Source organism: Ovis canadensis, chromosome 7 (genome assembly GCF_042477335.2).
Source record: "Ovis canadensis isolate MfBH-ARS-UI-01 breed Bighorn chromosome 7, ARS-UI_OviCan_v2, whole genome shotgun sequence".
NCBI classification, from domain to species: Eukaryota; Metazoa; Chordata; class Mammalia; order Artiodactyla; family Bovidae; genus Ovis; species Ovis canadensis.
Window position 1 is genome coordinate 53,981,333 of NC_091251.1, and position 25,923 is coordinate 54,007,255.

Sequence of the window (25,923 nt, forward strand, 5' to 3'; positions counted from 1 at the left end):
CTAAGGCAACAGGTGTTTGCTACCCCAATTGTAGTAATCATTTCATAATATATATTTGTATTGAATAATCACATTGCAGACCTTAAATGTACACAGTGTGTTATATGTCAATTATGTCTCACGAAAGCTGGGAAAAAAAACAATTTGAATTCTCTTTATGAAATAAGAGTGGAACTTAATTCTTTATGTTCCTTTCAGTGGAGTTGTAATTATTGGTGAGCAGATATCTCCATTCCAGTTTTAAACTGAAGATTGCTAGAAAATAATAGTAGAGGAAGCTTATGATAATGTACTAATATATTAGGATAAACCTTCTGTTTCTCAGTTTCCTGTCCAAATTGGTCCTACATATGGCAAATCAGGAATTATGTTACAGTGGTTTACTTACTTATATTTAAGGACCCTTTATTCCCATGATTTGAGTGTTCCTCTCTGGAATAAAATTTGATAGTGATTTCAGCTACTTCAGAATTTCAAAACAAAACATCCTTGGTCAAATATCTATGATGACTGCAACTGCCAAGTTCATACCAGAGAAATCCATGATTTCACTGAGAAAATGAGAAGCTGTTATTTGGCTGCTTGGGCTGTAAATGAAAGGAAAAGACATTCTCTTGGTGGGGCTGAGGAAAAGGACAGCAGTTTGAGAAAGGTGCCTTATCACATGTTCTGTCCAGAGAGCGATTTAGGTAATCTGAGAATTGTATGAAATTAGAATAAAATATTCATCTGGCTACTCAGAATTAGGTCCATGGTATAGATCAGGATTCCCCCAGTGTCCTTATGTAGATTCATAAAATGTCTGGGAGACCTACATAATAATAATATTTTATTGAACTCTTATTTTTGTGCCAGGCCCCATGCTCAGTATATTTCTTACATGATTCACATGAATGTTCGTTTTAGTTATATAAAATAAGTAATGTTGTTACTCCTTCTTTATTCCTTTCTATTTTTTTTTAACTGATGGGGAAACACCGAGGCTTAGAGTAGTTAAGAAACTTGTCCTAGGCCACATGTATCTTTAAGTTGCAGAGCTGGCCTTCAACCTAGGCCACAGGCTCAAAGCCCTTGCATTTCAGCACCACCCCTTAATGCCTCTCTTCCTCTTTCTGATGCTAGGTGCTTACTGAACTATAGCTTGTGGTCTTATAGTTGGTTGAATGTGCAAATCCCATCCTGCTAGCTAAATTATAAATATGTTAAGAGCAGGACCTTTGCAGTTAACTTTTTTTAGTCTAGACCCCCTACTTTATAGGCTTCCCAGGTGGCTCAGTGGTAAAGAATCTGTCTCCTAATGCAAGAGACTCAGGAGAGACAGGTTCTATCCTTAGGTTGGAAAGATACCTTGGAGTAGGAAATGGCAACCCACTCTAATATTCTTGCCTGGAAAATTCCAGGGACAGAGGAGCCTAGCAGGCTACACTCCATGGGGTTCCAAAGTGTCAGACATGACTGAGTATACACACACCACCTACTTTATATACAGCAGACATTTAATTAATGCTTGCTAATTATGACATTATATGTATATTTAGGATTATATATAGTTTGCATACAAATAAACTAATTGGACCCAAAATTGGATAACCTGGATTCAAGATTTGGTGTAACTATTACATATCCTGCCTAGTATTACCTCTTTACATTTTTAAGATAAGACCCATGAACAAACAGTTTAAGTCAAAAATTGATATGAGAGTGTCCAAAATGCTTATACTGGGCATGGCCCCTTCTTGAACTGCAGAAACACAATCATAAATTTCGTTTTCAATGGAAAAAGGTAGTAGAATTTCTGAATTGAAAGTATTACATTGATGGTTTATAATTAAAAAGATAGCACATTTAATTAGTTAAGACTAACAGAAAAAAGTGAGATGTTCTCAGTTAGCAACAGTTTGTATGTGGTATCATCAGATTTAAAGGTGGTCCTAGTACATAATCTGTAGAGGCTTCAAGTAGTTAGACAAGACTGCAACTGCTCTGAGCCAGGGAGGATAAGCCTTGACTATTGGATCAAGAAATAGGCCATAAAAGACATTGAGTCTTGGATGTTGACCCTGTTGTTGATTTAATAACTGCCATGACCTAATCTTTTTATATGTATAAAAAATCAAGATTTATGATTATTTGGAAGGGGTTGATCTGGACTGAGGCTTCCCTGGTGGCTCAGTGGTAAAGAACCCACCTGCCAATGCAGGAAATGTGGGTTTGATCCCTGGGCTGGGAAGATCCCCTGGAGAAAGCAGTGGCAACCCACTCCAGTACTCTTGCCTGGAAAATCCCATGGACGGAGGAGCCTGGTAGGCTGCAGTCCATGGGGTCGCTAAGAGTTGGGCATGACTTAGTGACTTCACTTTCACTTTTCACTTTCATGCATTGGAGAAGGAAAAGGCAACCCACTCCAGTGTTCTTGCCTGGAGAATCCTAGGGACAGAAGAGTAACCTAGTGGGCTGCCGTCTGTGGGGTTGCACAGAGTCGGACACGACTGAAGCAGCTTAGCAGCAGCAGCAACAACATGACCTAATCTTTTTATATGTATAAAAAAATCAAGATTTATGATAATTTGGAAGGGGTTCATCTGGACTCAGGCTTCCCTGGTGGCTCAGTGATAAAGAACCCACTTGCCAGTGCAGGAAATGTGGGTTCAATCCCTGGGCTGGGAAGATCCCCTGGAGAAGGCAGTGGCAACCCACTCCAGTATTCTTACTTGGGAAATCCCATGGACAAGGAGTATGATGGGGCTACAGTCCTTGGGGTCAAAAAAGAGTCTGACAGGACTCAGCAACTAAACACCACCACCAACAGTCTGGACTGTTATAGATTATTCCCTCATTTTTCTGTCTGTATCCTTGGAAACTTTTACTCAAAGAGATTCTTCAGTTTCTTTTTTAATCATGTACAGTGTAGATATCTTTAGCTAATATGAAACTTTGGTGTTTTCAGCAGATTTTCTGCTTAAAGTATCTATAGGTGTCCCTAAAGTATCTATAGGTGTCCCCTGTCTGAAATGCCAGCCATAAAGTGTAAATTTTTAAGCTGCTGATTTCTCTTTCAAGTTTTTTTTTTGATTCCTGTATTTTATGTCTGTTCAGTTCAGTCACTCAGTCGTGTTCGACTCTTTGCAACCCCGTGAACCGTAGTACACCAGGCCTCCCTGCCCATCACCAACTCTTGGAGTTCACCCAAACCTATGTCCATTGAGTTGGTGATGCCATCCAACCATCTCATCTGCTGTCGTCCTGTTCTCCTCTGAGCCCATTTTAAAAGGGAAGACAGTGTTCCCTTTATTTTGGCTATTTAAGTACTGAGAGTATTGTTTGAGATTTTCCTGAAGTCTATTTTTAAAGTTTCCTATTGATTCATCCTTGTTTTGTTCACAATTTTTAATCGATGTCCAATTCATCTCAGAGAAAATCTGAAATGGCCTTGCATTGTGTTTTTCTATATTTCTTGCCCTTGAAAGGCTATTACAATTTTTATTCTTGTTTTTTTATGATGAGCTGGGATATTTAAATGCTCTCCTGGTCTTTTTATTGCTTTTAACCAATTTTTTCTAACCTAACAATTTTTTTCCAACCTAACAAGAGGGACTAATAATTAAGTGAACTTAGTTGGAAAATAACTGATAATTCAGGATACTAAGCAACAGGATCCTGAATTCTGCAGCAAATTTCTGTCTTCCTGTGCTAAAAGAAATTCCTTATAACCAAGGCCAGTGTTTAAATTCAACTTCTATACAACAGTCTTCAGATATAGTAGTTTTAAGCAGTTGGGGCAATATGACTGCTACTTTCCTGCAAAAATCACTAAGGAAATGGTTCAGGAGGTCAGAGGAAGAAAAAGAAGATACTGAAGAAGTGAAGTGATTGGTGAAGATAAAACTGAGCAGAGAGAGATACACTGTCAGTAGGGTAAATTTCAGAAGGTTAGAGAGTGAAATTGAGTCTTCCGGAGTCAGCAGTTTGTTTTGAGGCCTCAGTTTACTAATGAAAGAAGCTAACTAATGAGTGTTTTTTATTTTATCTTCATTTTTATAGAACATCTTTATTTTTTTTAATTTTTTTTAATTTTTACTTTATTTTACTTTATAATACTGTATTGGTTTTGCCATACATTGACATGAATCCACCACGGGTGTACATGCGATCCCAAACATGAACCCCCCTCCCACCTCCCTTGCCACAGCATCCCTCTGGGTCATCCCCGTGCACCAGCCCCAAGCATGCTGCATCGGACATAGACTGGTGATTCGATTCTTACGTGATAGTATACATGTTTCAATGCCATTCTCCCAAATCATCCCACCCTCTCCCTCTCCCTCTGAGTCCAAAAGTCCGCTATACACATCTGTGTCTTTTTTGCTGTATAGAACATCTTTATTATTTGTTTTGACATGTCTGAAGCTTAACACAATGTTATTCTTAATTTTTAAGGGTAATTTATTATTGTAAATGCAAATATTAGGATTGTAATGCAGTACAAATAGGAAGCAGAAATTCTTCCAGGAGAAGATTGTAGCCTTGATATACACAAGCCTGTAACAAACAAGTTGCTCAAATTGTGTGCTTATGAAAAGCACCTGGGTCCTCCAGCAAGTGTTAGAACAGTGCTGCTGCTCCTGCTGCTGCTGCTGCTGCTGCTAAGTGCGACGTACATTCAATAATCTGATAGTCATTGATCCTACATTATGGACTAAACAAAGTAGTTTGCAAATTGACAAGAATGAGAATGGTCTCTAAGTGTTGTAGAGAACCCAAGGCAAAATTTGACTGACTACTTTTGCATAAATTTGTTGCTGGTTTAACAGACCTCCAACCATTAGGTTTTGTTGTTGTTGTTGTTGTTGTTTTTAAGTTTTAGAATAGGCTATATATTTGAGGGGACAATCATATGAAGTATTCAACCCTTTGATGTCTTTCCTCTTTAACTTTCAGATTAGCTATATTTTTCAGTAATTTAAAATTAATACGTTTCATGTGTTATAATCCCATTTGTTCCTTTTTTTTCCTTACATGATAGTATACATGTTAGAATGCCATTCTCCCAAATCATCCCACCCTCTCCCTCTCCCTCTGAGTCCAAAAGTTCATTATACACATCTGTGTCTTTTTTCCTGTCTTGCATACAGGGTCGTCATTGCCATCTTTCTAAATTCCATATATATGTGTTAGTATACTGTATTGGTGTTTTTCTTTCTGGCTTACTTCACTCTGTATAATCGGCTCCAGTTTCATCCATCTCATCAGAACTGATTCAAATGAATTCTTTTTAACGGCTGAGTAATACTCCATTGTGTATATGTACCACCGCTTTCTTATCCATTCATCTGCTGATGGACATCTAGGTTGTTTCCATGTCCTGGCTATTATAAACAGTACTGCGATGAACATTGGGGTACATGTGTCTCTTTCAATTCTGGTTTCCTCAGTGTGTATGCCCAGCAGTGGGATTGCTGGGTCATACGGTAGTTCTATTTGCAATTTTTTAAGGAATCTCCACACTGTTCTCCAAAGTGGCTGTACTAGTTTGCATTCCCACCAACAGTGTAGGAGGGTTCCCTTTTCTCCACACCCTCTCCAGCATTTATTGCTTGCAGATTTTTGGATCACAGCCATTTTGACTGGTGTGAAGTGGTACCTCATTGTGGTTTAGATTTGCATTTCTCTAATAATGAGTGATGTTGAGCATCTTTTCATGTGTTTGTTAGCCATCCGTATGTCTTCTTTGGAGAAATGTCTATTTAGTTCTTTGGCCCATGTTTGATTGGGTCGTTTATTTTTCTGGAGTTGAGCTGCATAAGTTGCTTGTATATTTTTGAGATTAGTTGTTTGTCAGTTGCTTCATTTGCTATTATTTTCTCCCATTCAGAAGGCTGTCTTTTCACCTTGCTTATAGTTTCCTTTGTTGTGCAGAAGCTTTTAATTTTAATTAAATCCCATTTGTTTATTTTTGCTTTTATTTCCAGAATTCTGGGAGGTGGATCATAGAGGATCCTGCTGTGATTTATGTCAGAGAGTGTTTTGCCTATGTTCTCCTCTAGGAGTTTTATAGTTTCTGGTCTTACATTTAGATCTTTAATCCATTTTGAGTTTATTTTTGTGTGCGGTGTTAGAAAGTGATCTAGTTTCATTCTTTTACAAGTGGTTGACCAGTTTTCCCAGCACCACTTGTTAAAGAGATTGTCTTTACTCCATTGTATATTCTTGCCTCCTTTGTCAAAGATAAGGTGTCCATATGTGTGTGGATTTATCTCTGGGCTTTCTATTTTGTTCCATTGATCTATATGTCTGTCTTTGTGCCAGTACCATACTGTTTTGATGACTGTGGCTTTGTAGTAGATCCTGAAGTCAGGCAAGTTGATTCCTCCAGTTCCATTCTTAGTTTTTGGGGCATCCTGATTAATCTGGTTACTACTTAAGACAGGTCTTTGCCTCTGATAACAAAAATTCTAAGATAACAAATTAATCAGCAGCAAGAGCTCAGTGAAACAAATTAGAACTCAGATTTTATCATTGTTGAGGCAGATTCACCTCTAAGTAAATTTCAAGGACAGATGGAATTTGGGAACAGGGGACATGGAAAGTACACATTAACCTGAGGTTCATAGGGAATACTGCCCAGTGAGGGCATTCAGAACTATCTCGGTAGGACTTCAGAATTGTTGGAGGATGAGACCTTCACTCAAAACCTGATACCAAAACCAGAGCTGAGTTTATTGGTTAATTTAGTAAAAGAGTTATACTTGGGAGTTTCATTGAGCAAAACAAATGATTATTATGTAGAGTTGGGGGCTTTGTCTTGGATTTTCATGGTTTACAGGGACAAGAATGGGTTGACATCAGTTTTTTAAGTATTGTTTTGTTGTTGAATACAGAAGCATGTTTTGTGTCTGGTTACAGAGGTTAGCAATGGGTTGACATAGCCTCAGGTTTCTGAGGTGATTCTTCTACTTGACTGACTTTTAAAGTATGAAGCTGTCACTGGTTGGCTTTCAGTGGGCTGTTGGTTGAAGTAAGGTGTTACTTACTTTGAAGGGTTTAAAATGAGTTCCAGTGTTTACTAACTACCTGAGGCTGAAATTAAAACTGAAATTGATTGATTAAATAGGTTAAACCAGTTCAGGTATTCACTGGCTACATGACTCTAGAACAGTTTTTTCCTGGGAGTTTGGGAGTGTTTTCATGTATTAATAATGGATATGCACATAAATTTAGCATTATAATTCAGATAACATTTTTTCATGTAAGCCTTTTTATACTGATGTAATACATGTATCGATACACTCCACACATTTGTAATATTAATAGCTATGTAATATATTAATATGCCATAATGTACCATTCCCAATTGTTGAGCATTTGAATTTTTTTCCATTTTTCACTAATAGTGGTGCTATAGCATTCCTTTTGAATGGTCTTCAAAGGAAAATAAACAAAAGTTACAATGTTTTTCATAATTTTCATCCTATGATCACTTGAAGGATATGCGAAGTGTAGGTCCATCATTTTCCCCAGTTGCCTGACTGGATTTAATTTATTTTTTAAAAGTATGACTTCAGATATTTTTATCTGAGAAAGTTAGAGTAATCTGTATTCTTGACTTTTTAAATCTCTACCTATATGTATGAACAAATTAAAATTCAGCAGTGTGGAACAATGGATGGATTTTGAAATAAGGACTGAAATTCATAGCATTCTGTACAGGATAAATGTAAAGCATATGAATTATTTGGGGAGGAGATGGGGACAGTGGGTGTACTATAGCTGGCTTAGAGCACTTTGAGAGCTAACTAGTAAATATTCAGGAGTTACATAAGCCAGTTATTAAACTGTTAGTAGCTTGAAATCAGCCATGGTAGGCACATTTGCACAGCAGAAATTGTCAAATGCCACAAATCAAGGAATGTTGTTGTTGTTGGAGAGCCAGTTTATACCAGCACAGCACTGGATAGGAGCATTAGGGAAGCAACTTAGAATTTGACACTAGAGGTAGGTAGAATATAGAGTACTTATTTAAGAAAATAAGACTTCATCTTTGATCCTATTCTACACATGGTCCTCATTTGGTTGACTTGGGAAGATGCCCAGTGAAAAGACCAAGAAAAGAGACTAAACTCTTCCAAGAAAAATGCAAAATATAGCCAAATCCACATAGTTGGTTTCATTTATCCTGATTCATGAACCTCTATTTTGCAAAAGCTGCTTCTTATCTAACCTCTATTTTCAAAGTGCATGTTTTAGGTAGAAATGTTCTAAATACAAATTATCGTATTTTGACAAAAATGTAAAATGTTGACTAGAATGAACATCTATCTAAAGATAGTGGACTATTTAAAGATAGTGTATATGGATATTTTTAAATGCTCTGCTCCATAGGAATCTCTCCTTTCCCCACAAGAATCCACAGAACACACATACACACATGGGGAAGAGGGGGGGCTTACACTGTAATGAAATAAGAAACAGCCATAATTCTAACTAAGACATGTCCCTGTTTAAGGAAAGATGTGAGCTAAGGATTTTATATCCAGCAAAATTGACGTTCACTTACCAAGGACGCAAAATGTTATTAGCATGTAAGAATACAAAGAATGTTGTTCCCATGAGCCCTTAACGAGAAATCTCCTGAAGAATGAGCTTCAGTTAAGCAAAGGTAACGTAACTTCACCTAAGGAGAAATAATCATATACTATGTGCCTCCTTATAAAAGAACACTCTGCTTCATAGAGTCTTGACAAAAAGTAAAACCAGAGTCAGATCAAGACTCTGTATCCAGTTGCCAATTAGTAGGAAATTCAGAGGACGAAAGAACATGTTGAACTGCCCTGTGACTATGCAGTCAGCAAGGTTCAGGTTATGGAAATCTCTCCAGGTCAGATTTGTAGGTTCTTCAACAGATAAACTGTAAAGGGAAAGAAAGGATGGAAAAGCTTAAAAGAGAGTTAAAAGTGATATCAGTTTTAATGAGCAAGACTAAAAGGCTCAATTAGAAGCCCAGAGATGTAAATGCTTAGACTTTTAAAGATAGCTAATTTCATTAAAATATTCTAATTTTTCCCTCAAGTTCCTGCATTTTTCCAGATACTAAAATTGAAATATAACTTAATCTAACTTATAAAAGAATGGTTTAATGTGTCAGATTGTAAACTATGTGTTCTATACTTAATTTTGAGGCAGTGCAGCAGGAATTTTCCCAAGTTTAAATGCCACCTCTTCCACTCTGGCCTTGTGGCTTTGGGAAAATTACTTGATTAACATCAGGTTGGGGGGCGGGTGAAGGTGATTTTTATATATCTCTTTTAAGACTAATAATAAATTATAACTTCTCCTGGGGCAGCAGTGCATGAAATACATCATGTGTGTGATACTGGTATTGTGCTTGACTTACAATAGGCACTTGATAAAGGAAAGCTTCTCTTACCCTGGCTGCAATAGGTATGGAGGGGGGGCCCAAGAATTCTGTACTTTTAAAAGCCTCTCAAATGATTCTAATGATTGTTCTAATTTGGGGAACACAGTCCCTGATAAAAAATCCTTCTGGATATAAACAAATACTCAGCTTCAGGGATGTTTATCAATGCATTTCTTAGAATAGTACTTAGAAAAACTGGAAAACGTCTAGGAGAATGCAAAATAAGTTAGGTCTATCCATGCGCTAAAATACTATGTGGCCATGAAAATCAAATCAAGTAGCTAACATAGCATTTTGTACCAGGTACTGTTTGCAATGTCTTCTGTATACTATTTCATTTAGTAGTCCTGTGAGGCTGGCTCCCTTACTATCTCTATTTAACAGATGAAGAAATATTATAAATAACAAGTTGTGAAGCTGAAATATTTCTAAACTATTAGCAATAAAAAACATTTTTACAATAAAAATTTTGACCTTGTTAGAGGAGATACTGAATTAGCTTTCTAACAGAAAATATTTCAAAATTGTCATGTGAAGAAGTGATCAAAAAAAAAAAAGTGATCAAAGCATTGGCAGTCAAAAAGTGGGAGAAAAAAGTATTGCAAAGGTATATTAGTTATTTTTCTGGATTTTTACAAATGTGTTTGTGGTGTCAGTGCTTTAAAATTTATAATTCATTATTTTTCTCATTGTAAATAAATATCAATGTTTTAGCCCATTTTTATACCTTTTTCCTATTGAGCCCTCTCCCCTGCACAGATTGTATAACTTTCAGGCCCCACAAAACCTGGATTCCCACCCCTCTGCCTACCAGGTATACATGATGAGAACCCCCGAAGAAGAGAAGGGGTCAGATGTAATAGAGGAAAAATATTTAGACAGATGGAAGGAGAAAACTTTCTTCAAATAAAACTTGAATCTTCATAAAAAGCTTCCTGAAAACTGACAGAGATGCCTCAAATTGGCTGAATGGCACTATGTAACTTAGTCATTTTGGGGGCAGCTTTCTATTCGCATTCAATGGAAACAGGTAGGATGATCTCAGAGAGGAGTGAATGCTCAGAAACAACTTTCCTAGGTTTTATGTTTGCTTTTTAATTCCTTTATGTGGAGACGAACACTATTCAGATGGCAATAATATCATTTAATATATTCCAGTAAAGAACAGATGGAGGCAATTTAGAGTTCCTTTATCAATCTTTTGTTCTTATTGTCTCTTAGAGTCTGATATTTCTCGTTCGAGATTGGAGCTTCCCATACGAATTTTCATATGGATCTGACGGTGGCTCCAAATTCTTGGAAAAACGCCTCAAGGTTTGTTAGCTGTCTAGATGCATGAAATTTCCCCAACAGTGATCTAAAATTATTTTTGTTGAGTGACTTCTTGAATAGATACTCAGCATCCACAACCTCATTTGACCTTCATAGTATCTCTGTGAACAAACTAAGAGTGATACTTAATAAAATGTCAATTACTATTTTAAATATTATCGATAATTATGATTCAGAAAAAGAGTTCTTTTGTAGCTATCTATAAAACAATGATTTATTCCTAAAGATAAAATCTTTAATTTGAAGAGTTAAATCAGTTGAAGATTGACAGTACAACTACCTGGATTCATGTTTTAGCAGAGGCTTAAAGTCAATTTAAGAAAATATTTAAGTTTTAAGATCCCCAAAGTCAATCTTAGGACATTTTGCTAGTAGTTCACAGAATGTGATATTAGGAGGAGGCTATTAACTGTCTGTGTCGTGACAGTTCAATAGTTGAACAGATATCCAAAAAAATACCTAATGAGTAATCAGAAAAAAAATGGAGATTAAAAAAAGAACTCTTGGTAATCAGGATCTCTAAGCTTACTTTTTTAGGCTATGGTTATTTTTTAGGATAGTTTGTACTATTAACTGTCTAATACATAGGAAAAAAGGAGGCAGTTTAGCTTGTATGTAAATACCCAACTATCCAGATGTCTTTCTAGAATTTAAATGTATACCTACCAAGTGACAAGAGGCTGTCTTTGAGTACCTCCTGAAAAGAAGGTAGGAATATCTTATGATCTATTCATGTCTTTGTGAGTACTTTGAATTAAAATTTGAATTTGTAGGAACTAGCTGGAGTAAAATCCCACTAATTTGTACTAAAAAATGGGAGGGCTCTTCTGAGTAAGAGTAGACATTTGTTAATTATAGTAATAATGCCATATGTATACTATACTTAAATGTGGCTATGTAGCAAATTGACCCAAAACTTTTAGTATCAGCCCTGTCATGTCATTTTTTATCATTGTGACCACAGATAGCAAATATAAATGCCACAGAATTCTTTTGGAGTTCAATTTGTGTTGAAAGTCATTTAAACTTCAGAATGATTTACTACAGGTCTCAGGGAACCAGCATGAAGAACTCCAGAATGTTCGAAAACACATCCATTCCTGTTTCACCAAAATTTCCTGTTTTCTGCTACCTCATCCTGGCCTAAAAGTAGCTACCAATCCAAACTTTGATGGAAAACTGAAAGGTCTGTCTGTCTTTTACTGAATGTGTTTATGTCACTAAGTCTGATTTTATCCACTGGGCTTATAGCTGCTAGTTTAGTTTGTTCACTGATCTGGGTGTGCTGATTAGAAATTGTCAGGGAGATTGAGAATCCCCAGCTCATGCTAGAGCACCTCCTTGATCTGTGGGGTTCTATGGGTGCCAACCCTTTCTCAGAGGTTCCTGCTCACCTCTGCATTGAGAAATGCTCCTTAATATCTTCCTTTTATATTTTCCTTATTTATATTAAAGGGAAAATAGAAGTCTATATTATTGGAATATTTGTATTATTATATAATTAGAGATAGAAAAAATACTGCATAATACTGAAGTGAAGCTCTTTCAAACTGCTGCTGAAAAATTTAATTATCAATCATTAAAAACTTCACTAATAATGAAAGCATCTTCTGGATGAGGACTAGTTTCTTAAAAAACTAAAAGCCCCAGAGGGTTTTTCAAAGTAATAGTATGTAATCATCTCTTAAACAGAGAGATATGACTAATGTTTTAAGATTCCAAAGCAATTCAAATTGTCTAAAAAAAGAGAGAAGGGGGGCAGCAGGAGGTGGAGGCAGGAGTCTGCAGAAGCTAATCCTTCCTAATAATCGTTAGGTCTTTAGATATTTGCTTTGCAGTTAATCCAAGGTAGTATTGATCTCACATGGCCTCAGCCTGCAATGGTTTAGAGTGGGGCTTGGGTTCCCAGCCAGAGACTGGGCTGGATTGCGGTGGTGAAAGCACCAGATCCTAGCCACTAGACCAGTGCTCAGTGACAAGGACTCTGGCCCTTTGGCTTTGCAGAAAAGAATTCCCACAAAGATGGAACGCAGTGAAACAAGGAAAGTATTTATCAAGAGGGGGAAAAAAAAGTATGGTATATGTGGATGGACACACAAGCAGACTCAGAGGGAGAATCCCTGAGTTGCACCCTCATGGCAATTTGAATTACTTTTATGGGTGTTTCTTCCAAGTTTCCTTTGGCCAGTCATTTTGATTTGCCTAGTTCACGGTCCATCTTTGGTGTACCTCAGGATCCTTCCATGTGTGCACACGCCTCTCTTAGCCAAGATGGATCCTACCGCAGAGGCATCTGGGTAGAGCATCCCTTGACATTGCTCCTCCTTTCGCCTGCAATTAGCCTTTTCTGCACATGTATGTTCAGGGAGGTCTCCTGACTTCGCAAACAAAAAATACCTGGTCTGGGCAAGGCCCAACCTCCTCCCTTAATTATCCTGCTGTTTCTGACTTTGAGTTTCCATCAGTAGAGAATGAATCTCCAATTGCTTTATCCTGGGGGTGTCTATTTATCTCCTGCTGCTGCTGCTGCTAAGTCGCTTCAGTTGTGTCCAACTCTGTGTGACCCCATAGACGGCAGCCCACCAGGCTCCCCGGTCCCTGGGATTCTCCAGGCAAGAGTACTGGAGTGGGGTGCCATCGCCTTCTCCAGTCTACCTCCTGAGGTAGTACAAAGGTACCTCCTGAGGTAGTACAAAGACGTTTCTGACTTTTTCATTTGTAAGCCTAGCATTAAGTATACCACTAAATTGAAACGTGCTTAATTTACTTTGGCCTTTCTGCATTGTGCCAGGGGTAATGAGACAGTGGCATAACAAGCCTTGAAGCACAGCTGTTCTCAAAGGACTTTAAAATTACTTTTAAAAATGACAGCTGAACAACTTGTGTTCAGTTTTATGGAACTGGCAAGTTCAAAAAGCAAACCAGGTTTTTTTCCCTATGTATCCATAGTGTTTTCTCTCAGATACCTTTTATTTTACCATTGCAGTTAATGTCATAAATAGAATCCCAAATTTATCAATCATCAGCAGTTGTTGTTATACATGTTTTAAATTGTCTTTTCATTATACAACAGCAAGACAACTGTAGGCAGGCACATATTAATGCATGGATTCCAAGATCGTATAATTTCACTGTCACTTATGAATTCCAACCCACCAGTGAGCACAGACTTCTTAATACTGTGCAGTGACCTAATGGCTTCAATGTGTTTTGAATAAATTACATAAAGAGAGGGCTCCCACAAGGCCTTTCTTTCTTCTCTGGGGTTGGAGAGCCATAAGCAGGCAGAGCAGGAGCAGGCCTTCAACAACAGTCCTTTATTGGGACAAAAAAGTACCCTGCCTTGTTCCTTTCCTGTAGTATACAGCCACAGTTCTTAAATTAACAGATACATTTTGCAATGAAAGAATTCAGGGAAGGAGTTTAAGATAAACCATGCAGATACAAATCACAGTTTTAAATAGATTTGTTCCTCATCAAATTTTACTCATAATCTAAACATATATTGACTCATAGTTGGTTTATAGTTAACCATGAGTTGCAAGTTTACCAAAGTGTCTAGCTTGAGGGAAAGAGAAATGAAAGGCGGCTTCAGTTGCCTGTCAAAGTTCCATTTTAATGAGGCTTTACAAGACTACTGCTAAATCCCTCTGTGTGCCAAAATGTTCTCGTTTGCCTCAGTGTTTCCTTGGGCAGTTTTGAGTCTACTGTCTACATCAGTTTTTCATCCCTTGCTGAATCTTATAATATGGTGTTACTTCTATCCAGAATGTCTTGTCTTCTGGCCAAGCTGTTCTCCAGAGGGCTGTCATCTGAGTGGTTGCTTCCAGGGGAAAAAACATCTTTGAATAAACAATTGTGCAGAAATTCTTTGATGATAGTTTCTCACATACTCTTTCGATACACTTATAGAAATAATTTTCTAACTCAGTTGTTATCAGAGAAGGCGGTGGCACCCTACTCCAGTACTCTTGCCGGGAAAATCCATGGACGGAGGAGCCTGGTGGGCTGCAGTCCATGGGGTCGCTAAGATTCGGACATGACTGAGCGACTTCACTTTCACTTTTCACTTTCATGCATTGGAGAAGGAAATGGCAACCCACTCCAGTGTTCTTGCCTGGAGAATCCCAGGGACGGCAGAGCCTGGTGGGCTGCCGTCTATGGGGTCGCACAGAGTTGGACACGACTGAAGCGACTTAGCAGCAGTAATTGTTATAATTATTTTTTGTTCATGGTCCCTCACATTATCAAAATTGTTATCCTAGCTTACTATTTCCAGTTTTATTTAAAACTTATACTACTATGATTATATTTAATTGCTATTAGTTGAATCACTTCCCACTTAGGAAATCAAAAGGACCAAAAGAACTGAATCACATTCATCCGTGATACATTCGACCAATTCTTACCAAGTGCCTACTGAACATGTCCCCTCATATAGCAGATCCAATCTTGTAATTAACAAGGAGTTAACATTTTTCTGAGGTGGTTCTGTGTTATAATACCACCTGTAGAATGACCAGGTAACCACATCATAAATTGGGGAGCTGCTTCCATAACAGCTCCAGTTAGACTTCAGAAAGCATAGCCAAACCCCAGTGCAAGGTTATTATTTTTAAAGATGTATTTCTCATGACTTGTCAGAGTCAAATGGTCCTGAGAAAATATCTTCCTTGGTTAGTTTCCACAGCAGCCCTACACCATAGGTGCTTCTGCCGTGTGGTATTCTTATAAAGCATATATCGTGTCCTCAATTGTTACAGATAACTTCTTTGACCTAGATCCTGAATTCCTAACAAGGTTTTAGTCTTGTGACAAAAGTTCTTGAAGAAATGATGAAAACAGAAATCATCATGAATAATCATTCACCCACACATATTATTGAATACTTGCAGTGAGTGAGTCAAGGCTGATGAGCACACCTCCGCAAATTGATCTGAACTGGTCTGCAGATGTTCTGGGTCATGTATTTACTTTTCTTCCACTAATATTGTTAGCAAGAGCTCCCACTTGTGTATGTCATGAATATATTGTTTGTATTTTCTGAATCCAAAATTGGAATGCCTGGCTTTGGTGAGAACAAAGTTATATGGCTAATGCTATTGTCAGAACACTTTTTTTTGTCCAAATGTGTGATACTGTGCTGGTTACTTTGATAATTAATACACTTGATGCCAGAGTGTGTATCTTATTCCATTACAATTTTACAAGGAAATTTAGGAAGGAGTGGAATTTGCATGTTTTGAAAGTGATTTTACAGTGGTTTTAGAAGGAGAAACCTTTTTTGTTTTATACAGATATTCCAGAAGAATTCATATATTCTAGATATATAGCAATATTCTACTAATGTTGAAAAAAGCATAATATCATATAGTAAAAAAACCTATTAGCATCAGTGAATACAGATACATAATAGGCAATAAAACACGACAAAGGAAACATAATAATATAATACAAATACCAGTATTTCAGTGAAAATTGGTAACTAAGAAGCAAACCACCGTAATAAATACGTCTGAATAAACCTATAATAATACGGAGCACATGCATGCATGCTAAGTCACTTCAGTCGTGTCCGACTCTGAGCGACCCCATAGACGGCAGCCCACCAGGCTCCTCTGTCCCTGAGATTCTCCAGGCAAGAATACTGCAGTGGGTTGCCATTTCCTTCTCCAATGCATGCATGCATGCTAAGTCGCTTCAGTTGTGTCTGACTCTGTGCGACCCTATGGACAAGCCCACCAGGCTTCTCTGTCCACAGGCTTCTCCAGGCAAGAATACTGGAGTGGGTTGCCATTTCCTTCTCCAATGCATGCATGCATGCTAAGTCGCTTTAATTGTGTCTGACTCTGCCACCCTATGGACAAGCCCACCAGGCTTCTCTGTCCACAGGCTTCTCCAGGCAAGAATACTGGAGTGGGTTGCCATTTCCTTCTCCAAATACAGAGCACAGTTATCAGTAAAAACTGGTACAATGCAAACAAAAAAAATAAATTTGAATAAATCCTGTCCAAGTCCTCATAAAATATGGACACAAATTTCAAAGCTGTACAAAACATGAAGGAAAATATGTTGGAAGAATTTCCAACATCATGCTCATACACGTCATAAACAGTAAGCAAAAGAAAAGAACCATAAATTCTTACGTAAACTGATATTTCAGTAACAAGCAGGGGACATGCAAAACACGATCATAAGGTTTGAATCTTTATCCTTAAGACCTTAGAAATCACCAATCCTTTAAGCCTAAAAACTCTGACTCTGCTGAAATTCAGGTTTTTAAAAATCATGGTATCTTTACTTAGATACCAAGTCTCAGGATATACCAAGTCTCTGCTTTTTACGTATGATTTTAAAAATTACTGCTGTGTCCAAAAGACTCCTCTGAATATCTGTTTTCTGTGTTACTTTGCTAAATTTGTAATACTAAGCTTGAACCTAATACTATAAAATGGGTTATGTGTAATCAGTTCAGTTCAGTCACTCAGTCATGTCCGACTCTTTGTGACCCCATGGACTGTAGCACGCCAGGCCTCCCTGTCCATCACCAACTGCCAGAGTCTACCCAAACCCATGTCCATTGAGTCAGTCATGCCATCCAACCATCTCATCCTCTGTTGTCCCCTTCTCCTGCCCTCAATCTTTCCTAGCATCAAGGTCTTTTCCAGTGAGTCAGTTCTTCACATCAGGTGGCCAAAGTATTGGAGTTTCAGCTTCAGCATCAGTCCTTCCAGTGAACACCCAGGACTGATCTCCTTTAGGATGGACTGGTTGGATCTCCTTGTAGTCCAAGGGACTCTCAGGAGTCTTCTCCAACACCACAGTTCAAAAGCATCAATTCTTTGGCGCTCAGCTTTCTTTATAGTCCAACTCTCACATCCATTCATGACTACTGGAAAAACCATAGCCTTGACTAGATGGACCTTTGTGGCAAAGTAATGTCTCTGCTTTTTAATATGCTATGTAGGTTGGTCATAACTTTCCTTCCAAGGAATAAGCGTCTTTTAATTTCATGGCTGCAGTCACCATTAGTTGTACTAAATAACTCAGACTACTACTGATCAGCTAGCTAAAAGGCCTCCATTGCTTTTCTTACAGTTTTGTGTTGTTGAGTTTCACTACTAGAGGAAGCCCTAATTTCACTTCTTTTTGAACTTGAGTATTAGCTAACACACCTTACACAGTTCTATACATTTTTCATAAGATTGGCACAGTAAACACAGAAAATTTTTGGATATACTTTCTGGAGGGAATACATTTTATAAGGCAGTAAATATCTGCCCTTCTTCCATTTATAATTCTCTCTGTATAAAACCATGAACGGGACTTAAAGGCATCAGAATGCATGACATGGTTATGTGAATGGGGTGTGAAACATATGTGTATCATTTAATATCAAGAAAGCTATTTTATAGGTGAAAGACAAATATGTAATTGGAGTGGAGATGAGAAAGACTAGCAATAGGAGTTGGGCAAGGAATATAGTTCACCCTGAGAAAAGTGGGTTTCAGGAGTAATTTAGATGATCAGAAGGTGAGTGATAGCTTTATCACTAGGGAAAAAATAAAGGTAGTTACCGGATGTTTTATGGTATTCCATGAAAGACTTTAACAATTTTAAAATAATGATGAATTTTCTTCTACTTTAGAAATAGATGATGAATTCATCAAAAACTTGAAAATCCTCATTCCTTGGCTGCTTAGTCCCGAGAGCCTAGACATTAAAGAGATCAATGGGAACAAAATCACCTGCCGAGGTCTGGTAGAGTACTTCAAGGTATCATTCTCATTTCTAGAGCACTTGCGAATATTTACATTTGACATGTTTGGGAATGCAGTTCCTACCTAAAACAACAGAAAATTATAGACTCTGTAATATGGGGGGCAAAGGTATGAGGAATATATACAAATGATTTAAAAAATTTGTTAGACTCCCAAGAGGAGCTTGCTTTCTGAAATTATTTTTTGAGAAAACTCCTTGAGGTAACTTTACTGTCACCTTTTATCTTGAGGGAAATTATTTCGAAACAGAAATGCATCTAGGAGTTGGAAAAGTCTTGCTTCTCTTTACGGGGAGGAGGTGTTTCCCAGGGTCACATAGTCTTCACTTATGACCTATACTGAATTTTACCTTCATTCTCAAGATTTTCCCTAATGGGTTATACTTTGCCTTCCTACTGGAGAAAATTCGTCCACATTTCCTGCTTTTTGCACCAAGAGCCAATTTGAAATGGAAATAGTTTAAATTTGCATTTACCTGTTTACCTCAGATAGCCCCAAACACATTTTTTAAACCAATGCACATATATAGTGGATTTCAGTTATCAGATTTTTGGATTGATGCTCCAAGGGCTAAAATAACAATTTTAGCTAAATTGTTTAGCTAAAATAAAATTTTTTAAATTGATGTTTTGTCATTTCAAATGTGGTTGTATACCTTCTTCGTGATTGTTTATCTTCACCACTCTCAGCAAAAAGTGACAGGTTGTCTAAAATTTGAATTCTTGCTGTGCATAAAACACCATGGAGCAGCATAGGATTTTAGTAGGAGACTCAGGGCCCTTGAACAAATCTGTTGCATAAAGCTTGAGGCAGCAGCAGGTACATATTCCTGTGGGTAACTGAAAATGTTACTCCTAGCAGAGGGATCTGAGAAAGTTTTAAAGGAGGTGAGGTAGGTAAGCCTTTGCGAAGACTGAGATTGGCAAATGGGTACAAAGGGCTTTTCAGGAAAAGGGAATAAGAACTAATAAGAAAGAGGGAATTAAAAGTATGAGAAAGATAATAGTTCCTGAAACTGTCAAGATCTAATTTTTTTGAACTGTCAAGGCCTTAGACCTCAGAATGCAATTTAACATAGATATTGAATGGAATTACTTGAACATGAGTCTTTTTTCTTTCCTATTTTTTAGGCTTATATAAAGATCTATCAAGGTGAAGAATTACCACATCCCAAATCCATGTTACAGGTATTTATTCATCAAGAGTCTTGACATTCTAAAACATTCTGTCACTAAAGCTAAGTTAAAGATATGCTCCAATCTGGCTGTCAGAAATCACCATATAAAAATAATGGGTGGAGTGATAGATTATTTTTCTAATAACAACTCACTTGTGGAAGTGATTCATCTAATCACTTTCAGATACACATATAGCACCCTCACTTGTGCTGAGATACAAGAGAGTCTTCATTCTCTTTGTACTAAATTTGTTTAGAAAAGACTCATACTGTGGTTTAGATTCATACATGTGACAAGAAAAGCAGGTCCAGGTTTTAAACAAGTGGCCTCTACAAACAAACATTCAAGAAAGGAAAAACTTGCTTTTTCCATACTTTTTTTTTTAAATTTCTGAATCTTAATGCCTCCTTTATGTTATCAGTGATACACTGTTCTATCAGTAGTAATCTTTAAAGTTGACATAGTTTTATGTGTGAGTACATGTGTGCAAAGTTGCTTCAGTCATGCCCAACTCTGTATGACCCTATAGACTGCAGCCTGCCAGGCTCCTCTGTCCATGAGATTCTCCAGGCAAGAATACCAGAGTGGGTTGCTATGCCCTCCTCAAGGGGATCTTCCTGACCCAGGGATCAGACCTGTGTTTCTTACGTCTACCTGCACTGGCAGGCAGGTTCTTTACCACTAGTGCTGCCTGGGAAGCCCATTAGTATATATAAAATGTATATATTATTTCCCGTGTGTCTGGATTTATAGATTCACACACACATACACACACATTTGGTGAAAGGCTTAAAAATGTTTTTAGAGGAATAATCTTCCAAATGAAAATTCATTTTTGAACTATGGTTTATTGAGTAAGCTATATTTTATACATTTTGAAATTTTAATTTTACTAATTTAAAAGATACAGAAGTATTTCAGCCCATTTTAAATTATCTGATGACCTTGAGTTTTTGCATATTTCTTGCACGTTGTGTGTATATATTGTATATATGTGGAAGTCTAATAAATATGAATTCCATTTTACATCATACTTTGTACTTTGTCCAAAGGCCACAGCAGAAGCTAATAATTTAGCAGCCGTGGCAACTGCCAAGGATACATACAATAAAAAAATGGAAGAGGTAAGAATATTTTAAATCACATTCTAAATAAAGTCAGTATTTCTTCCATGAACTCATTCTTTTCTTCTTCCACGTTACACTGTATACACATGCAGAAGTGGCGCTGACTTGCGCTTTCTCAGCCTGTGTGTATCACATTTCTTTTGATTGTATTCCTCAAGTATTTTAAAAACAAATCAAGAGGATATGACATATGCAAAATTTGAATGTATTTTAAATGAATTCTCTCTATAACATATTTCTTTTTAAAGTTCACGTTGTGGGGGTAGAGGAATACAGATTTTTCCACTATTTATAAGATCTAAAGTAGCTAAAGTAACATGCTACCCTCTCTACTATATCTCCCCATATTCCATAAGTCCAATTTCTATCTTAAGTATAAAAAGCTGTTAGAAAAAAATTAACCACAAGGGCCAACATTTCTAAGTACTATATTTCCTCTTTTTACTAGTAACATTCTAAATTAGGATACATCTACTGATTATTGTGTATATCTATTAATATGATGAGTTTTCTTTCCACTGAAAATGTTATAAAATAAAAATTGCACCCCAAATTGGTAGAGCCTTGGAATCAAGGGAAATACAGTATATGGTCTGGTGTTTATGACATAATTAAAGGGGAAATGGAATGAGAGTTTCCTATGTATATTTAAATCTCAACTGTAGTTAATGGTATGGGTAGTTGAGATTTCCCTTGTAACTTTTGAAAAAAAGTTGAAAAAGTGGTCCATGAACATTTAACATGTTTCCATTTAGTCTCTTGAAGAAAATACTGAATGGACTCCAAACAAAAATCAGTGAAACCTTTTCACCTTGAGGAAATTGGACTAAGTAATGGATATTCCAATCGGTATCAAAAAGAGAATAAAAATTAAGGCTTTAATATGTCACCTATAAACTTACCAGTCCCACTTATAGTCTCTCCTGATAGAAATGGAGTGTGGAAAGATGTGGGTTGACAAAATAAAATGTAGGCTTCTTCTGATTATTAATGTGTTCTAACAGATTCAGCTAGCTAAGTGCAAAATTGTGATACAGTTGCTAGTTTTACAGTACACTGCATAAATAATACGTCCTATTCGATACAGATCTGTGGTGGTGACAAACCATTTCTGGCCCCTAATGACCTGCAGACCAAACATCTGGAGCTTAAGGAAGAATCTGTGAAGCTATTTCGAGGGGTGAAGAAGATGGGTGGGGAGGAATTCAGCCGGCGTTACTTGCAACAGTTGGAGACTGAAATAGATGAACTCTACATCCAGTATATCAAGCACAATGATAGCAAAAATATCTTCCATGCAGCTCGTACCCCAGCCACACTGTTTGTTGTCATCTTTATCACATATGTGATTGCTGGTGTGACTGGATTCATTGGTTTGGACATCATAGCTAGCCTATGCAATATGATAATGGGACTGACCCTTATCACCCTGTGCACCTGGGCATACATCCGGTACTCTGGAGAATACCGAGAGCTGGGAGCTGTAATAGACCAAGTGGCTGCAGCCTTGTGGGACCAGGTAGGAACACTGAATTCTCTTCAACTAAATGCAGCACCTATTTGAATGCTATCTGTGTCCCAGACACTATGTTAGATATTGTATAATATACAGGTAAACATTACTTTAAGAATTTTATAGAGTTTGTCAAGATGGCCAGATACAAACTATAGTTTTCCAGTCAACATCTCACTATTTTTCAAAAATACATGGATTAGGTAGTATTTTTCTTATCCCTAAAGTTGAGAGAAAACAGTTTTTATTTAGCTGATTGTGACTCGATTATTTGTTGATTACTTCATACTTAAAACTTTATCATTAGACTAGCATTGGTTTTGTCGTGCTGTGCTTAGTCGCTCAGTCATGTCCAACTCTTTGCAACCCCATGACCTGTAGTCCACCAGGCTCATCTGTCCATGGGGATTCTCCAGGCAAGAATACTGGAGTGGTTTGCCATGCCCTCCTCCAGGGGATCTTCCCAACCCAGGGATTGAAGCCACGTCTCCTTCACTGTAGGCAGATTCTTTACCATCTGAGCCACCAGGAAAGCCCAAGGATACTGGAGTGGGTAGCCTGTCCCTTCTCCAGGGGATCTTTCTGACCCAAGAATCAAACTGGGCTCTCCTGCATTGCAGGCAGATTCTTTACCAGCTGAGCTAGAAGGAAGCCCTTGGTTTTGTTCAGTTCAGTTCAGTCGCTCAGTCATCCAACTCTTTGTGACCCCATGGACTTAAGCACACCAGGCTTCCCTGTCCATCACCAACTCCCAGAGCCTACTCAAACTCATGTCCATTGTGTTGGTGACGCCATCCAACCATCTCATCCACTGTCGTCACCTTCTCCTCCCGCCTTCAATCTTTCCCAGCATCAGGGTCTTTTCAAATGAGATAGCTCTTTGCATCAGGTGGCCAAAGTATTGGAATTTCAGCTTCAGCATCAGTCCTTCCAATGAATATTCAGGACTGATTTCCTTTAGGATGGAGTGGTTGGATCTCCTTGCAGTCCAAGGGACTCTCAAGCGTCTTCTGCAACACTGCATTTCAAAAGCATCAATTCTTCAGTGCTCAGCTTGCTTTATAGTCCAACTCTCACATCCATACATGACTACCAGAAAAACCATAGGCTTGACTAGACGGACCTTTGTTGGTAATGTCTCTGCTTTTTAATATGCTGTCTAGGTTGGTCATAGCTTTTCTTCCAGGGAGCAAGTGTCTTTTAAATTTCATGGCTTCAATCACCATCTGCAGTGATTTTGGAGGCCCCCAAAATAAAGTCAGCCACTGTTTCCAGTGCTTCCCCATTTATTTGCCATGAAGTGATGGGACCAGATGCCATGATCTTAGTCTTCTGAATGTTGAGTTTTAAGCCACCTTTTTCACTGTCCTCTTTCACTTTCATCAAGAGGCACTTTCTCCCATAGGGTGGTATCACCTGCATATCTGAGGTTATTGATATTTTTCCCAGCAATCTTGATTCCAGCTTGTGCTTCATCCAGCCTGCCTTTTTGCATGATGTACTCTGCATAGAAGTTAAATAAGCAGAGTGACAATATAATCCTGACGTACTCCTGTCCTGATTTGGAACCAGCCTGTTGTTCCATGTCCAGTTCTAACTGTTGCTTCCTGACCTGCCTACAGATTTCTCAGGAGGCAGGTGAGGTGGTCTGGTAGTCCCATCTCTTTAAGAATTTCCCACAGTTTGTTGTGATACAGTCTAAGGGTTTGGTGTAGTCAATAAAGCAAAAGTAGGTGTTTTTCTGGAACTCTTGCTTTTTCGATGATCCAGTGGATGATGGCAATTTGATCACTGGTTCCTCTGCCTTTTCCAGATCCAGCTTTAACATCTGGAAGTTCATACTTCATGTACTGTTGTAGCCTGGCTTGGAGAATTTTGAGCATTACTTTGCTAGCGTGTGAGATGAGTGCAATTGTGCAGTAGTTTGAACATTCTTTGGCACTGCCTTTGTTTGGGATTGGAATGAAAACTGACCTTTTCCAGTCCTGTGGCCACTACTGTTTTCCAAATTTGCTGGCATATTGAATGTAGCACTTTCACAGCATCATCTTTCAGGATTTGAAATAGCTCAACTGGAATTCCATCACTTCCACTAGCTTTGGTCATAGTGATGCTTCCTAAAGGCCCACTTGACTTCACATTCCAGGATGTCTGGCTCTAGGTGAGTGATCACACCATTGTGGTTATCTGGGTCATGAAAATCTTTTTTGTGTAGTTCTTCTGTGAATTCTTGCCACCTCTTCTTAATATCTTCTGCTTCTGTTGGTCCATACCATTTCTATCCTTTACTGTGCTCATCTTTGCATAAAGTGATCCCTTGGTATCTCTGATTTTCCTGAAGAGATCTTTCCCATTCTATTGTTCTCTCTTTCTTTGCATTGATCACTCAGGAAGACTTTCTTATCTCTTCTTGCTATTCTTTGGAACTCTGCATTTAGATGCTTACATCTTTCCTTTTCTCCTTTGCCTTTCACTTCTTTCCTCAGCTATTTGTAAGGCTTTGTCAGACAACCATTTTGCCTTTTTGCATTTTTTCTTGGGGATGGTCTTGATTACTGCCTCTTGTACAATGTCACAATCCTCTGTCCATAGTTCTTCAGGTACTCTATCCCTTGAATCTATTTGTCACTTCCACTGTATAATCATAAGGGATTTGATTTAGGTCATACCTGACTGGTCTAGTGGTTTTCCCTACTCTCTTCAATTTAAGTCTGAATTTGGCAATAAGGAGTTCATGATCTGAGCCAGTCAGCTCCCGGTCTTGTTTTTGCTGACTGTATAGAGCTTCTCCCTCTTTGGCTGCAAATATAATCATTCTGATTTTGGTATTGACCATCTGGTTATGTCCATGTGTAGAGTCTTCTTTTGTGTTGTTGGAAGAGGGTGTTTGCTATGACCAGTGCATTCTCTTGGCAAAACTCTTGTTAGTCTATGATCTGCTTCGTTTTGTACTCCAAGGCCAAATATGCCTGTTACACCAGGAGTTTCTTGACTTCCTACTTTTGCATCCCAGTTCCTTATTATGAAGAGGATATCTTTTTCGGGTGTTAGTTCTAAAAGGTCTTGTAGGCCTTCATAGAACCGTTGTTAGGACCATATATAAATGACCACCTGAAGTCATATCACTGTCTCTTTTAGTAAAACCTCTCAACACAGTATCTGATTACTTCAGATTGTCTCTTTAAACTATTCATTTGTACCAGGCCCTAAAATGAGTCCAAGTCAACCTCTTGATCAGCTGCTTCTGGGTCAGTTGTCCTCTATTAACCAACCCAGGGTCACCATGGTCTGCTGTTCAAATAACTGATTATGGACAGGGGAAACAGTTATAAACACACCAGAATAAAAATCATCTCACCTTTCATTCTGGAAGTGTCTTCAATTACTGCATGAAAATTTCGATAAATTTAGTGAAACTAAAGTTGAGATTCTTCATAAAATTTTGGAGTTAAGACTTGTGAATATTTATGGTCTGCAGGTAGCAAGTAATAGCTACAATTCTGTCAGCATTTAGTATGTTTATACTCTTTAAAACCAAATTGTAACTATGGATTTGCCGTGTGTCTTTGAAGAATCT

General features: G+C 37.9%; 1 protein-coding gene across 2 annotated transcripts in view; it reads left to right on the forward strand.

Moving 5' to 3' along the window:
- ATL1 (atlastin GTPase 1) overlaps positions 1–25,923 on the forward strand; it is an 87,968-nt gene that overhangs the window by 58,919 nt on the left and 3,126 nt on the right. For both annotated transcript variants that reach the window (XM_069597887.1, XM_069597889.1), the window contains exons 8-13: positions 10,637–10,729; positions 11,795–11,933; positions 18,396–18,523; positions 19,659–19,715; positions 20,759–20,830; positions 21,921–22,352. In XM_069597887.1, the coding sequence (XP_069453988.1) occupies positions 10,637–10,729; positions 11,795–11,933; positions 18,396–18,523; positions 19,659–19,715; positions 20,759–20,830; positions 21,921–22,352 (921 nt within the window). The remainder of the gene's footprint in view (positions 1–10,636; positions 10,730–11,794; positions 11,934–18,395; positions 18,524–19,658; positions 19,716–20,758; positions 20,831–21,920; positions 22,353–25,923) is intronic.